Here is a 17536-nt window from a genome sequence, read left to right on the forward strand (position 1 = left end):
CAGATGGGCCGGATGTCGTCCGTTTTTTTTTAACTCTTATGATAAAAGTTAATTATTTTACGTTTTGAATAACTACACCAAAAAACAACAACAACAACAACAACAACAACAACGAGGAAAGGGTTAAACTAGGTTTACTGAAATCACAACGATTACAGTTACAATACACCGAAGTGGTGTATTGCTTCCATGAGGTAAGTTAGGCAGAGGTTACACTCTTCTCAATCTGCGTCTATGTAGGCCTATTTGTGTTCTCGTGTCCCTATGAACCGTCGTATTTTGCGGAGCAACTACTGGCCCTCACAATACACCAGTTTGCATATCGCAAATAACGAGAAAGGTCGGAGCAGGGCTGTCATTAAGTTACGACCACTACACCGTTCTTTCTAAAAGGCGTATTAACATCCGGGGGCGTTCTAACTTTCATATTTTTCTCGTCTATTTTATTTGCAACATTAAACATTAAACATTTAGAGTATTATGTAACTAAGCAATTTATGATGGACATATTAGCAAAACAAGCAAAGATTTTTTCCAAATAATGGTTTATTATTAATATAAAAATAAATATATAATTATTCTTTACTCTATGAAGATAAATATCAAATACTAGCAACATCACACATGGAAGCTACTGGCTTTTTCAGTGTTGACCTCCCTGTGGGCTATAACAATAAATGTACTGCACACATGCACGTTTTTCAAAGTCAATGCTGTCAGGAATCACTCATGTCATAGATGTAAACTTTAATTGCAAGACATGGTAAGAACTAATTCGTTTGGCAGAATGGTTCCAGTCTTTTCTGGTGCTCCCTGCTTTATGATTTAAAGCATGACATAGACATGTGCGATGCAGAATACAAACAGCATACCGACATTTGCATCAGATATCTCAACCTATTGTATAACTTAGATACCATACGGAGCATCCAACGCAGGTGGAGGCTTGGGTGTTGGTGGGCGAAATTCGGCTCAGCACACTTAACCTCGCAGAGTATGTGTTTGAGATGGTCTTAAATTCACCGCCTATAATTGTATGCGCTTTTAAAAGGACCGGTCTAGCAGTCAGCTGATAGGGGCGCTACTTTAAGGCGAAAATACTTCAAAACAGTTTGAGCAAGTCTGGGACCAAGTCTGACAAAAACACTAGTTCAAATAGTCTTGGTACTTTCCAGCCACACGCACCCCCATACTTATTTGTTTATTTTTAATTAATTTGACGGTTTAATGCAGTTACCATTTGACACAGACACATGTTATTTTTGCCCCCCCAATAGTTATTAGGCCAACAGAACATACAAATATTGCTCACTTTAATATCAATGCTAAGCGAGGTATAGTTTTAATCGATTATCACCTCCGGTACCAATACCAACATGTGTCACTACAGTATGAAAAATGACACAAATTATACAGTTAATGTCTGCCTGTTTGGAAGATTTTGGCCACGTTTTTACGTAGCAGGGTATTTATAGAAACGAATATCCCCCCCCCCCCCCCCCCCCTCCGTTTTCAAAAATAACATTGTGCACACAACATCGTTTTCAAAAAAGTTGTCGTTTACATCAAAACGCATAAATACGCCGTCGAGCACCATTATAACTATGCCAAACCTATGGGCGGCAGTGTACTGAAGGATATTGCCATGCAAGCCAATCAGAATCCTCAGAATCAAGCCTGTAAACTGTAAACATAGGGCGCTCATATGACGTTAAGCATTTCCTGGCGCATAATGTGACGCTTCAGAACCTAAGACCCCGTTTCTCCCCGTTGACACGACAACACATAACCGGCGTTTTCAGAAATCTCCACTTTGGCCCCGTTTACACGAAGGGAAAACGCTGATATTTCCACGCGGTTTGGCTCTCATTTACACGAAAACGCCATTTTTATCACAAAAAACGATCATTTCTAAAAACTCCGGCCAAAGTGGAGATTTCTGTGGTGGTGGTGGGAAATATTTGTTTCTATAAATACCCTGCTACGTATAAACGTGGCCTTTGTCCGGAGTTTTTAGAAATGATCGTTTTCTGAGATAAAAACTGCTTTTTTGTTTAAATGAGAGGCCAAACCGCGTGGAAATATCTGCGTTTTCCCTTTGTGTAAACGGGGCCTTACTGCCTCCCTCCACTCCTCACAGACCCAGAGATACGCCCCTTTATTTGCCCTTTCATTTTCCAAATAAGCCCATGTCAATTAGTTAATTACTCCCCGCACCTGTGCCTAGACCCCTGTCCTTTGTTCAGAGACAATGAACACCTTGAGAGCTGTGCATTTGAACTCCTTGTGTGCGTATACTAAGACGTGCAAGTTTGTTTTGTGGTCATGAATTTCGTTATGTAACCTTATAAGCTTGTTGAAAGATGTATTATTTAAATTAATTTGTGGCAATGCATTGTGGAGTTGTGTTGACTGTTGTACGTTTTGTTTGCCTCCTAGAAACCACAAAGATCCTACCTTAGCTACACACCTTAGCCACACACCTTAGCTGCACATTATCATCCAAATTACACATACCTACACGCAACCATAGTCCTGCTCGCTCCTTTGGACAATAAAACCTAGACTTGGAACTCTGACTGTGTTCTCCCAGTGTTCTCACCGACACTCCCATTGGTCTCTTCCAGCACTATTCCCAAAACCTCCTCTTCACTGACTCTCAGACACATCAGAGCAGTCGACAGACTACAATGTCGGAGGAAAAGCATGCCAACAACTGTGTAAAAAAAAAGGTAAGAAAATAACCGGAAGCATCATGAAAGGGGTCGTTATTTTTATTATAAATATACATTCGATTTTGATGAGTAGAACTGTCTGCATAAACACAATGTTTTGTTCTCATTTTCACAACTCACCAAAGCCTGCCCCAGCGGCCATGTGATGCTTTTCGCTACTGTGGAATCACCACTTAGTTGTTTAAACGAATCAAACATGATAAAGGGAAAAGGGTGGTTTCGTGTTTGGCAACACCTCCGATTCAATTGGACGTGAAGCTTTCTTCCAGGGAGCAGTATGTGACTGTATTAATGTAATAGAACGTCCAAATACCCTTAAATCATCCCCTATTTAAATGACATGTTATTTTCAATCAGTTGACCCATGTTTGGTGGGAGCAGTTATACTGTGTAGAGGTAGCTGGATACGTACAGAGATGTAGTCGTAACTAGGGATGGGAATTGATAAGTATTTCACGATTCCGATTCCTTATCGATTCTCTTATCGATTCTCATTGGGTGAGAAAATAAGTACAAATGTGTTTGTTTGTATTAAATCTCTTTAATATCTGATCAGAAGTGCGTCTAATATTAGGAAATTGTACATTTTCAAATCAATTGGTCTAGACAAAAAACTATATGTTTGGCTTTTTAAGCCCAAATGCCATCATTATGTGCCATAAAACTAAAAACAGACTGAAAACAGTCAAGTAAGAGCTTGTGCCTTTTGGAATGCTAACAGTGCTCATTTGCATTCAACTTGTAACAAAATTCAACTGACATAAACAAAATGAAGTATTGATTAGACAGAGATTTATTAGATGGGCCTACCTAATAAACCTTTGGAACACACAAGACCGGAAACCATAGCAACGCCGGTAAACAAACCCAGAGAAGCCCAATCCCTATGAGAGCTCCCCACGCTACGGCCATCCGGAGGCGCACAGAGCTGTTGGCCGTGATATTATATGTATACAATTATATACTATTATATATAGAGCTCCGGGAGTCACAAACTGCAACAATCACTTTCTCCTCCATGCTGCAGTTCACCCCGGACTGCACTGCACTGAGTTTGACGGTTGAACGCTGATTGGCTGTTATGTTACACATGTCACCCAGTTGTCATGCTGTTGAACGCTGATTGGCTGTCATCACACAAAATTAGCGTCAAAGTTGAAATATTTCAACTCGAGCGAATTTGCCGCGGCACAAATCCTTGTGAACGTGCTCGCCTGTGCACGGCGAAAGTGTGGCGCGACATATCAAAACTTGTCGCTGGTTTTCTCTCGCGAAAATTCGCCCGATACGCGTCTCTACGTTCACTTTGTATGGGATCTTGTCGCCCCGTCGCGTTTGGTGTGAACGCACAATGCGCTTCTTCCTCGGCGGCGCCATGTTTGCTGCGGTCTGAACCTAAACAAAGCAGCGTGTGTGTGACGTCATGACGCATTTGCCGCGACCGGAACCAATAAGCGGAATCGTTAAGCAGGCTTGCTAATGATTCCAAGGAATCGGTTGACTCGGCACCGGTTCTGAACAAGAACCGGTTCTCGATTCCCATCCCTAGTCGTAACGATCACGGGGCAAGGTTGGTGGAACCAAAAGAACGACGGGCTAACGGAACAGGTGTTTATTGAGAATCCAGGGGTGCTGGAGAATGGTGGGAATCCGGTACGGGTCCAGTGGTGTCCTGACGGGGGAGCAGGGAAATGGGGACGACGGGTGTGTGGAGTTGATGCCGGTGTGGGTACCAGATTGACTCGGCTGCCAGATCCACTCGGGGTCCTGCGCTTACAGATGACGTATCGACACTTGACGTATCGACACAAGCCAACGGACAAAACCCGGAAGGGTTGTTTATAAACGGGGCTCTATCATGGACTTAAAAAGAAGGCTCAATCCGTTTTGGTTTTGATTTCATTGAACGCAGCCCGTTCTTTCCAACAAACAAAGCCATTGGAAACGTGTCTAAAAGCACTGATGAATGCATTATAACCCAGTTCCTGTTAGGGACTCTTATTCTGAAGGAGCAGAACGGAAGTGTCTGCGTGTTGGTCGCTGTTTTGACTCTGCGTTGGGAGCGCTGGAAATAAAGTGGATCGCCCCGTTCAGTGAATGGAGTTAACCGATTCTTCTTTTATATATAAACCAAGTATAGGCAACAACAATTTGTACATTAGATTATTATTCATAGATTAGAAAACAAAAGGAGATCGTTAATACTTGGGAATAACATGGGAATGAATGAAACGCGCATGCGCATTTAAAAGACAGCGTTTACAGGAAGTGCGTATCATTATTGCGCATCTAGGACCCCGAGTCGATCTGGCGGCCGAGTCAATCTGACACCCACACCGGCAGGCGTGTAGCGCTGAATGAAGGGAAGACTGGGTCCCACTAGGGGGCAGAAATGAAGGGTGACAGTAGTGCTATTCTTTTTGTTTGATCTCCACAAATAATTATGCGCACTTTGTTTATAAACGTTTGTTCATGTTGGCACATTGAATTTACAACAAAGACTTTATTTTTGCTATTTGCCTTTTTTAAAAACGATGCTTTAAAATTAAGTAATTTACGTTGGGTAGCATATTGCTTGGTACGTCATGATTCAATTTGGAATCAAACCCGGGTCTCACAGAGGGCAGGTAGAAAAGATATTCTACCACTCATACAATAATTGCTTACCTTTCGCATATCATTCAAGGATTAGCCTTTTGATGATGCATTCACCTCACAATTTACAACGCACCAAATTCATATGACGCTATTAATAATAAAAAGATTGGTTTCTGCATTGATATCCGCGATTTTGGCCCCGTACTTGGTATTGGATCGAAACCATTTTTTTTAGTTCATACCTTGGGGCCCCGAAACGTTCACGCAGCACAATTATAACACTTTAGCTCCACCTTGTGGCCCGGCAACGTTAAACCGCATGTTCTGTTCGTCTTCATGGTCTTCTATAATTGTTATCTTACTTTCACATTCCGTTTTCATCCTATTTTCTTGAACTGTGGATTAAATGTGTGGCTAAATCCGCTTATCTCATTGTTATCCAGTACTTTTCCATTGATCTTGTTTTGCCTATGCCTCTTCCTTGTTTTCTGAGATAACATTATTCATTGACATAACATGATAAATAATAAATAAGTAAATTATTTTTCAAGTATTAAATAGTTAATATACATATTACATGACATTGTAATATAATGATTGTGTTCACTAGAATTATTTACTCTTAGGATCCACAGTGTGTTCACATACATCTAATCCTAATATGTCAGGCTGACCCTATCAGCAGTCTTTATCAAAGACTAGGCTGTATATTAGCAGCAAGGAAGCTGATCGAAAAGAGCTGCAAATAATCTGTTGAACACAGTACGTTTCTGTGTCCACATTGGTGGCCAGAGAGATAATTCAACAAATAACGAAAGTACGGTGCCTTCGAAGCAAAAGCGCATAGGCGAATATATCTGTGGCCCAGGACCAGATCAACCCAGGAAGAGTCAGCAATAAACTAATTTGTTCATAATGAAATTGCCTCACAATATTTGCACTGAGATGCCCTTGGTTAACCAGGGCAAAGTGTGGTTCACATAAGTACACCGATCTGTTTAGTGTTATTTACTTTTATATACCTAATTTAAAAGATGATTAAACATTGAATATCCAACCGTTTCATTCAATATGTCGTTCTGATCAGTGTACTGCAGCCTGTGTGCGTCTGTTTTGTCCTTGTATGTGCAGCGCCCCGCCCCCTACATCATAGAAATGGAAACACAGGTCCGAGAGGGACCAATGTAGAGGGGTATGTAGGACTTAGTACTGATTTGTGTACTGCATGTCTATGTGCGTTATGTCAGTGTAGTGTGGATGTACCGCCAGTTCAAAGATACGTGTATACTTTGAGAAGTAATCTGTATCATGTAGTATAATCATGTAAACAAAGTAGGGGAGTTTGAACTGTAAACTGTGATTTAAGAGAAAAACGATTGTGATTATTTTCGTGAATTTTATATTTGGCCAGGTATTCCTCAAGGTCAATCTAGTTCAGGTGGTCAATGCTCATTGTTCGAACTTGTATTATAATGGAAAATTCCTATTTTTTTTCCAAAGCTCCAATAGTCATTCAAACAGTTATTTATTGATGCATTATGTTGAATGTGAATGGTTAATTTAAATAATCGCCATGTGTTTTTATCAAATTTAGAGTGTTTATTGTGTGTATATTGGTAAAGTGTATACTGTCGATGATTGTTTATATTCTTAATAAAAAAGCAAGAGAGGGACAGGAAGGAACACGAGAGGTTCATCTGAGGACAAATGTCCTCAGATTAACCTCATTTTCACTTGCGAGGATGGTCGGTTCAGTGAAAGAAAGGACATTGGCCTACAGAATACGAAAATACACAAAGCAGTATGGTATAAGAAGTTGTATCCAGCAGAGAGCACCTTTTTTATTTTAAATCTTAACAAAGAAAAAGGGCCTAAATTAATCGCGCCACGCCCCACCCTGGAATTATGAGTTGGTATTGATTTCTAGCAAACATAATTTGGTAAGCATATCTATAATTCATGCTTTTCTTCATACTCCAAAAAGTGACCAGCTTTTCTCTCATATGAGGACGATATAAGTGTGATAGTATCACTTTAAAAAGCCTAACCTTAGGCAAACAGTTTTAAGTCCTCTGAGAACCACTAACCCTAAAGTAGGCCACGGTAATGCTGAAGCCGGACTCACTAATGGACAGTTCAGCCGGCAGATGTTGCGTGGGTCACCGCGGGTTTGAGGAACGGCTTCTGTTTCCTGGAACTCAAACATCTGCAGAATAGACTAGGCCTAAGGGATCTGCACGGCTGTCCGCCCGACACAGCAGTCCCAACTATTATCTCACGATCGCAGTAAAAAACAAAAGGGGAAATATTTCAGCCCTGCCTCAGCTGTAGGCCTATACGTTATTAAAGAATACAACTTGGATTTGGCTGTTTATGAAGTATACACATTTCTGTTCTGTTTTAATCCTTAACAAATTGTGTTGGCCTTTGTTTGGTGCGCCCCAGTAGCTAGATGAAATGTATAATCTTCGTATCTCTTTTCTTTCGTTCAGAGAGATCTGGAGTCTAGACAGATCGGGACCCATTCTCTGTTGCCGAGATCGGAGCCGGTTGAGTCACTCATGGAAAGAAATATAAACTTGCACGGTGAATGATGATGTGTAGTAGGGTTCAGTGTGTCACCACATGTCGGCCACATGTGTTCGGTAACACATGGTTCTGTTCCGGCTGTAAAACAAGAGGAGGAGCTACAAGCCTGGGAACGCAGATGAATGTCAAGTCTTCATCAATAACTAATTTATTTAAGGGCTTATTTTATTTGGAAGTAATTAAGCACAGGGATAATTCTAAAATTGTTGCATGTACGTCACGCCCGCACACATGTACTAGATCTCGACACAAACATTCCATACACACATGCCGAACATGCAGCCTTAACACACACACACACACACACACACACACACACACACACACACACACACACACACACACACACACACACACACACACACACACACACACACACACACACACACACACACACACGTGTGTGTTTGCGCTCCAAGCTAAGCATGACCCACAGGAAACCCACTCAGAGGTCCGCAAGCCCAAGTATTATTTCCTTTGGACGTGTGTGATGTTGACATCACATGAACACCATTAACATGTCATACAGTAGGCCTATATCCCAGAACCTCATGGTTATTACTCTTTGCGCTCGGGACAACTGCTGACGGACGGAGAAAGGGCATGATTTTATTTATTTTTATGGCTTGGGGTGCTTTTGCCTACGATTCAACATCGCCTTTGTGATGTTGATGTAGGGGTCAAATTAATCCACGTTGAAATCTGGGACTACAAAATTGCCGTTTTTTAATCAGAATTGCATATTGATATTCTGTGCGAGGTCATACACACATAGATATTTCAGTGACAGTATTTTACAGATGAATAGGACATGTGCATGGAAGAGAGAAATCATCAGCTGTATCAAATAAAAGAAACTTATGAATTACGTGAAAACCACAAGCTACATTTTTCTTCTCAACTCTTTTCAATAGTCTAAACTTAAACCATGCAAACATGCTAAATACAATGCTTAATAAAAAAGACTTTCTCGATTTACTCTTTTAAGATAGGCTATTAAAAACTTATTTTGATGGCTATTGTTTGGTCATAGCTATTTTCCCTGATTTGGCTAACAATAAATGAAAACATTTATTAAGCGTCATTTTGCAATTTTCTAATTTATAAACAAGCCCTTATTCCATAAGTTAACCACATGCAGGGTTATAGAAGATGTCTAGTTCACGAATATTTACGACTTGATTTCCCTATATTGGTGGTTAGGACGAAATTGTTGGTGGTGGTTGGGGTGCAGTTCAGCTGTTTGGGGGCAGGGGACGCTATTTCTCTTGTTTCAGATTCTACTGTCTTTGCGTCATCGTTCTGCTGGAGCGACTGTTCATCACCTTCTGGAAGAGGTCCTCTGAAACCACATTTAAACATAATTGAAACAGTTAACAACGTTTGGCCTCTATAAGGTAACATCAAATGTACTTATTAATCCCGGACAGGAAATGTTGGTGATGTTTCTGAATGATGCAGAAATAGAGTGCAGTAAAAATAATGAAAGATATTTTAAAGGATTCAAAGCAATTATATGCAAATAACTGCACAAAATATTAGAAAAAAATGTATATATTATGAGTTTCTGGTATCGAGAGAGTTTCTAGATATGTTGTCTCTGATGGTGATAGCGTGGTTAAAGGCCTATGAGATTTTTGTTTTGTACAAACTGAACTCCAATTCCAAGGTGTATGGATAGGTGTAGTCAGACATTTTAGGAGTCCGCCCGCAGCCTTACACTATTAATGTAAGATGGAATGTAATGCATGGGTTAGCCCCATAATTCTTGTTTCAATATGTACACGTGTGTGCTCTGAATTCTAGCTCCTCGCAACTCATATGTTTTTAATTCATTGACGTGTCAAACAGACGCAGACTCACCGTTCTTGAAGCCTCGGGAGACTGACTGTGAGAGGAAATTGAAACGGTCTTTAGATGGACCCCAATAAGTTATGTCCTATGCCACAGCCTCTAAATGCTTCCTATTTTTTTATAACATGATATAACAATGATAAACTTGATTTCAGCAGCTCTATATTGCTTTTTTTTTAGGAATAAAGTACATCAATCTAAACTTAATACTCGTAGAGCTTAAAACAAAGTTTACAAAGGGCTTTAACAAACACAATAAACATAGTTACGGAGATAGAAAATCCCAAAAGTAATTAGTGGGTCCTAAACGACAGTAATGCTAGCCATAATATAGCCATGTTGTACGTACAGCCTTCCTGACTCTGGACGAAGCCGATCTGATCCTTGGTGCAGGCCCGTCCGATTGAGGTCGTTCCACCCTAGGGGCTGGGTTGTGAAAACAACACAAAAAGGAAGGTTAATAAATGTCCTCTTAACAATGGGGAAGGGATTAAATCTCTCTTTTGACCGTTGTGTCACTGGGAACCTCCCAGTATAACTAGTCCAAGACACATAGCCTTTGTACAGCCTTTATACAACACAATAGGAAGAGCCCTTTAAAAGCCCAATGTACCCAAGCTGTCAACATGTTTGTGATGTCTTGTGGTCAGGTGACTTACCTGTGGTGTGATGTCATTTGATAGTGTGGTGACAACTAAAGGATTGTGGCATCATGTGACATGTAATATGTTGCGTTCACATCGCTGGAAATTATGGGGAAAACATTTTCGCGACGTCGGAAAGTTTGCGTGAACAATACCTCATGACGCTGTTATGATTCTACTTCCGTTCGGCAACTCGGGCCAAATTCTGATAGCAGAGTTGCCCCGTTGGTGACTTATGGTTTACTAGTGACGCGCATGAACATAGTGGAACATGATCGTTTTACTCAGTATAAAAGAATCAACCATCATATCACATTCTTTACTATTCATCGACGTTGTAACCGTCTGTTGGCATCGACTTAGCTCCGTTTTAAACGTTGTGAACTGGTTAACCAGCTCTAGATAAGGGCAAGGGTAGCCTTCAATACAGTGGCAATACGATGTGCTTCTCATAAATATTAGCAAAAGTAGTTGATAGGCCTCAAGGAAATAAGGGCATTCATACTTGAAACTGGTCCTACTAGGTTCTGTTTAGTTCTGACTGGTTTTTATCGGATAAAAAAAAAGTGCTGTGAAGAACTTTTAGATTCCCAACGCAGCGGACATGAACAGTCACTGTCGGGAACACGCGTGAGCGTGAGCGTCATCACTGGCGAGGCGTCTCGTTATCACCAGGACAGTGAACGCGCCTATACTCCTTGATACTCCTTGATGCTAGTGATGTCATCATGTGATGGTGCGGAGACATACGCCTTGATGTTAGTGATGTCATTATGTATTGGTGCGGTGAAATACTCCTGTGAGGTTAGTGATGTCATCATGTGATGGTGCGGTGACATACTCTGTGAGGTTAGTGATGTCATCATGTGATGGTGCGGTGACATACTCTGTGAGGTTAGTGATGTCATCATGTGATGGTGCGGTGACATACTCTGAGGTTAGTGATGTCATCATGTGATGGTGCGGTGACATACTCTGTGAGGTTAGTGATGTCATCATGTGATGGTGCGGTGACATACGACTTGATGTTAGTGATGTCATCATGTGATGGTGTGGTGACATACTCTGTGAGGTTAGTGATGTCATCATGTGATGGTGCGGTGACATACTCTGTGAGGTTAGTGATGTCATCATGTGATGGTGCTGTGACATACGCCTTGATGTTAGTGATGTCATTATGTATTGGTGCGGTGAAATACTCCTGAGGTTAGTGATGTCATCCTATGATGTCATGGGTCTCAACTCACGGAGGGGTTTGATGATGGCGTTGACCGCGTGGACGACTCCGTTGGTGGCCATCAGATCCGCCTCCACCACGGGCACCCGGTTCACATACACCGTGTAGTTACGCTGAAAACAAACGGCTGAGATTCAATATACACTCTCGAGCAAACAGGTACAGTTAATATACACACTCAAGCGTCACTGAACACTGTAGTTATGGTGGAAACAAACAGGAAGGATTTAATGTGCACACTCAAGCCTCAAGATAAACACTTGGGCTTCACCGTACGCCGTGGGGTTATGCAGAGAACCAGTTTGATATCACAGCATTGTACATTGCTACACACTGGTGGTGGTGAGTGAGGCCCCCCCTTCCCTGTAAAGCGTCTTTGAGGGTCTAGAAAAGCGCTACATAAATTCAATCAATCATTATTATAATTATTATTATTATTACATGCTATGCACAATACTTTAAAAATAGTTCATGAGCCACACTTTCAAGATATACAAAACATATTTTGAACATCAATGAGAAAAGGGGGGGGGGGGGGGGGGGGGGTGGTCCTACCATCCCCATCTCCAGCCTCTCTCCCAGCAGCGGCTGCATTCGGGTGTGGGACGTCACTCCTCCGCTCACCAGCATGCCATCCCCCATGTGGAACCTCAGCAGCCGGCTCAGCCCCTGGCTGTTTTCTGGAGCAGGCAGACAGGCAGGCAGGCAGGCAGGCAGGCAGGCAGACAGACAGACAGACAGACAGACAGACAGACAGACAGACAGACAGACAGACAGACAGACAGACAGACAGACAGACAGACAGACAGACGGAGGGAGGGAGGGAGGGAGGGAGGGAGGCAGCCAGACACGGACGGAAAAACAGGGAGGCAAACAGACAGACAGGCAGATAGACAGGTGGAGACAGACAGGCAGCAAGGCAGGGCACACAGACAGGCAGATAGACACAAACACATACACAAAAGCTGTTAATGATGTCATACAAAAAACCTAACATCCCTCATAGCACCTTGGGACAACCTATTTACTCTGTGCTCTGAGCCTCTCCTCCAGGCTGTATTTCCATAGCCACGGGACAGTGCTCTCTAAACAGACTCTATTCTTGCTCCTCAATGCCTTTATTAGGCTCAGATCGTGCGTTCGTTCCTCCGGGTACAACAACAACGGCACTCGCCCTCTCCAGCCGCCCAGCTGTTCTGCCCCGGCTGAGGAATACAAATTGACGTGCTTGGAGGACTGTTGCTGTAAACCTTTGGCGCGACCGCGGCTAAACGCGGCTAAACAACACAAGACAATATCGTGCCGCTATTCTTTTTCCTTTCCTGTCTTTTCTCCATTAAGTAATGCTTAAACCATTCATAGCCCCACGCTGTTCCAACCCCACCACCCCCATAGTGCTAGCGTCTCCCCTGGGGTTTTCTGGACAAAGCCCATCCACTGTTTCCCACCCCGTCCACACAGTTCAGCTCCGGTCGGGATAGAGGGAACCCGGACGCCCTGGAACAACTTGGACCACGTTGGCTCCTTAACTGATTTTGGTCAGAAGGTTCGACCCCAGCTCCTTACGTTGTTGTGGATCAGCTCCACTGCACATCGGTTTGACCCAATAAACATCTACCTGTGATATCAATGCTCCAGGGAAGTAGTCAGTAGTTTGCCTGTGGCGTCGAAATCAACAGTCTGGTCAAATATAAGTTCAAATACATATATATACCTTTTTCCCTTTTTTTCATTTTTCACTCAAAGAGTTGCAGTAAAATATCTAGAGTTTAGGAGCCAGCGTTCTCCCGACACGCCAATGGGTGACGTGGCCCGGTGGTGGACTTACGCAGGAGTCTGTTGAGCTCAGGTCTGGGAATAGTGTTGAAAGCGTCGTTGGTAGGAGCAAAGACGGTCAGCAGTTTCTGTTGGTTCATCAGCTCCGTCATACCAGCAGTCTGGAGGGCCCCTGTCAGCAGACTGGAGATACAGATACAGAGAGGAAAGTTTCGCTTTAGATAAAAAGATGATCCCCAAAGAAATTCTAGTTCTTCAGTTGCATAGAAATCCATGTTTTTCAGTCGCATAGCAATTCACATGACGGCACATTCAGAACAGAATAGGGACCAAAAAAAACCTGTTAAGAGACAGGCAGTGATTAGCAATAGCCTACTAGTAAAATATATATATATCTTTAAGGTAGTAGTAGTAATGATGCAATTTGGTAAGAATGTATCAATGGGTTTTTACTTTCAGTGGGCTGGGACTAAAACTGTCTTTACTTTATGCCCTCATTTGCTTTTTAACTGGGGAAATTAAACAATGTAAATCCAACTTTCTCTATTGGGGAAGTGTGTAAGTGTAGGCATACTGCACAGCCCCGTGTGATTATGTCTTGTCTCATGACTATTAAAGGATCAAAGGATGGTGACAGTTTACTCCAAAATTAGAGGGCCAGACCTTTATTAGGATTTAACGTTATCATGGGTTTTTTGTCGGATTTTAACAGCTAGTTGAGCTCTTAAAGATAATAACACTCCAAAATGCAGTGTAATTATTATCTTGTAGAGGCAATACACAACAGAGTGTTTATATTTTATTATATATAAACACTTATCTTCCCTCACCGTTCTCTTACTGCTGTAAACCACCAACACACAACACCTCAAAGATAATTTATGTTTTATTTTAACAGTTCAACAACCAAACAGACTAGAGACGCGTCATTGCCGCAGATAATACGTCCAAACAATAAGTTGTGTGATTACAAAATATCCTCCTGGGTCTTCTAACCGATCCAAAGTTCAACCACTACCAACCAACAACGTTGTCCGGTCAACCATAAAGACTTTTTTCCTGAGGTTAGGGTTAGGGTTAGGGTTAGGGTTACCTAACCCTAACCCTCACTTTATGAGGACAACAACACAGGGAAAGTGAAATGAAAAGAAAATCCAAGGCAGCCGTGCATGTGCCCTGACCCGAGGGTCAAGGAGCGATGCTGTTAAAACCTCACTCTACAATAATTACCGGAAAGACCATAAAACAGCCATAAAGAAACCCGGGGGGGGGGCATTCTTCATACCAAAATAATATAAACTTTGCGCTTTTATGACAGAGTAGTAAATGACCAACCCTGCTGGTCATCCTGCCCTGACCTAAACCCGCACTAACCCTCAGAAAAAACTAAAAAACAGAAAATGAGCTCTAGATCTGGTCGAGTGCTCCATACCTGAACCGGTCGTCTGCCTTCAGGACATCCATGATGGTTCCAGTTGGTGGGGTGAGGACCTTGTCCACAGTCAACATGCTGGCGAAGCGGCCCATCTTGTCGTGGGCTGCGATGCAGGCGTTCTCTATGCATAGGTTCTGGACAGAGACACGGGAACCAAGGCATCAAGGTCAAACCACTCAGAGGTCATTCGTAGCTTCAGATGCACCCGATGAGGCGGATTGGTCGATTGACAGGTCTCTTGGCTCGTTGTACGTATTTTGCGTCAGATTAGGGTTATGTCTAGGGATGCAAATGTGAACCAATAGCTAACTTTATCTACATCGGGGTGTCAAAACATTGAAGTATTGTTAACCTCTTCAACCAGGTGTCCTTATGAATGCTAATGTTTGATTACTTGCAAATTGCAATGGAATTTTTTTCAATATCTTCAATAGTACATAATTATAATTTCACATTGGATATCAATCAATGTCTGAAAGGAGCCATGGTCAATTAAAACTATATAAACAGGGACCGATGTTCAGATCAGACGTGATATTGGCACAAGCAAATAACCCCCCCCTCCCCCCCCCCCCCAAAAGACTGCAATCATTCAGACTTCAACAAGACTGAACACAACGAGAGGTAATAAAGGGCTAAGTAATGTAGTCTTTATTTCAGGCAATAACAAGTTGCCAAGTCTTTCCCTCAACTCCTTGTAAGGTTCTTTAATACTGTCGCCAAAATAACATCCCAAATAAAGAGATGACGAAACAGGTTAGCTTAGAAAATGACACTCTTGGATAGGGGCCAAGATGATCGAGGACACAGTCTGGGGGTTATGGTGTTCCAAGCCAAAAGGTTGGGGGTTCAATCCCCAATATCCGCTGCTTAACCTTAGAAGTCCTTTTGAATGAGATTCCAAACCAACTACCTGTTTCTTAATGAATGTATCTAAAATAGGATTCACTGTACGTTTCTTTGGAAAACCAACATCTACTAAATAGTACAGTCCCTAGTACACTTTCTACCTTCTGCTCCTTTGTGTACTTCAAGTATCAAGTATATATTATATATATATTTTTAAACCCACTAAGTGGGTTTTTGGCCGGGTAACCTCCTCTTGTCTCTGCACTGCGCTGTGGTGCGTCTCTTCCTGAAGGAGAGCTAAGGATCCCATCGTCTCAGAAACAAAGCAGTAGTGAGAGGCCAGAGAGGGTCGCGGCTGCTCCGGTGGTGAACACTGGTGTCCATTTGGTCATGCTTGTCGGTAATAAAACACACTCACCCACACACTGTAGACCCCCACACACACACACAGACACACAGACACACAGACAAACACACACAGAGTCTGGAAAGGATTAGCAGACTTAGGACAGAGGAAGTATGTTGTTGGCTGCAGTGCTCATTAATGAGTGGTAACACGATGCTCTCTGACGCCCAGGAGAGCCGTGAACAACGCGGAACCTCTCTTCTTGTGGGCTGCTACAACACAGCGCAGATCCCCGCACTGGGATTCTCCAACATCTTTAAAGCTATGTCCGCCTCCTGTTGGTTTCCTAAGCTTCAGAGCTTGGAATGTCTTCTCTAGCTAGAGTGCATTGTAGCATCGAGGAGTAAGCAAGATGATGGAAGGCGCTAACCATAGCTGGGAAAATAGATACGATGAAGGAAGCTACGCAAAAGGTAGCTTTGAAACGTTGAGGGTTCACCAAAAGAAAAATCAGGATTTTCTTTTAAATATTCACTTAAATTGTCACATTACGATGCAATCCTTATCTTTTTCCAGCATTATATAAAAAATACTAGTTAATTTAATAAGCCTATCAGCTTGCATCTGAAAGAAGAAAGAAATTGTCAAATGGAAAAAAACGTGGGTTGGGTTTTAAAGACCAAATTAAAGCCGTTGGTATGGCCGCCGCGCTGTTAAAGGAAATGTTTTCCTGCTCCGTCCCCGGAGCCTTGGCACATGAATCACCTATCTAATCAACGCTGAAACGGTAGACATGTGTAGATAATGAGCTTATTTCCACGGAAGAAGCTGCGTAATCAAAGCAGTTGCTTCTAAGATAAAAAAAATAATGGAATAAAGCTTATGTCAAATAAATAAACAAGCATATAATGAGACGTTCTTGGCATTGACACCACCAGGGTAACTGTGGTTCTTTGTGGTTCTGTTCCTGCTGGAGCTGAAATTCAAGGCACATGGTTATGGGGATGTGGATTAGAAGTAACATTTCACAGGCCACTTCAAAGTGTCTAACAGAGTTAAACCGTCCTCTAAAAATCCCAAAAGATTTATCAAGTTATGTCAATAAGGTTGGCCTTGGGCATACGAAAATACTTCTTTAACAGGTTACGGAAAAAAACGAACTGACAAACTCTTTCAACCAAAGATTGAGTTTCATGTGAATATAGTTTGAGAAAGTCCTGCACAATTGTCAAATATGATTCAATGCCTGGACTGGTGTACAGTACAAACAGTACAGGAACACATTTTTTGTATTGTGCCTCAAGGTAAATGTAACTCTTATGTCACCAATAAAAATGTGTCCCATTTCTGGAAATAAATGTTGTTAATGTCGGTAATCTAGCGCAGCAGATAATTTAAGCAACTCACAGGGCAAAGAAAAACACCATGTCATCGTGATGATCAAAGTAGGTTATGTTGTCTTTTACATTTACA

General features: G+C 42.1%; 1 protein-coding gene and 1 long non-coding RNA gene across 3 annotated transcripts in view; one reads left to right on the forward strand and one right to left on the reverse strand.

The window, feature by feature from the left end:
- Positions 1-8798, forward strand: LOC115552240 (uncharacterized). The gene is made up of 3 exons (XR_003978288.1): positions 1-194; positions 2628-2732; positions 6465-8798. It is a non-coding gene; the product is annotated as an uncharacterized LOC115552240 (long non-coding RNA).
- The window catches only part of tgfbi (transforming growth factor, beta-induced), a 20604-nt gene continuing 11699 nt past the window's right edge, over positions 8632-17536 (reverse strand). The window contains exons 11-17 of one of the 2 annotated variants that reach the window (XM_030368139.1): positions 14866-15002; positions 13486-13616; positions 12213-12337; positions 11668-11770; positions 10126-10202; positions 9786-9810; positions 8632-9264 (exon numbers count right to left, since the gene is read on the reverse strand). In XM_030368139.1, coding sequence (XP_030223999.1) covers positions 9203-9264; positions 9786-9810; positions 10126-10202; positions 11668-11770; positions 12213-12337; positions 13486-13616; positions 14866-15002 — 660 coding nt within the window. In that variant the 3' untranslated portion in view covers positions 8632-9202. The remainder of the gene's footprint in view (positions 9265-9785; positions 9811-10125; positions 10203-11667; positions 11771-12212; positions 12338-13485; positions 13617-14865; positions 15003-17536) is intronic. The other variant, XM_030368140.1, reaches the window with a different exon arrangement.

Source organism: Gadus morhua, chromosome 10 (genome assembly GCF_902167405.1).
Source record: "Gadus morhua chromosome 10, gadMor3.0, whole genome shotgun sequence".
NCBI lineage: Eukaryota > Metazoa > Chordata > Actinopteri > Gadiformes > Gadidae > Gadus > Gadus morhua.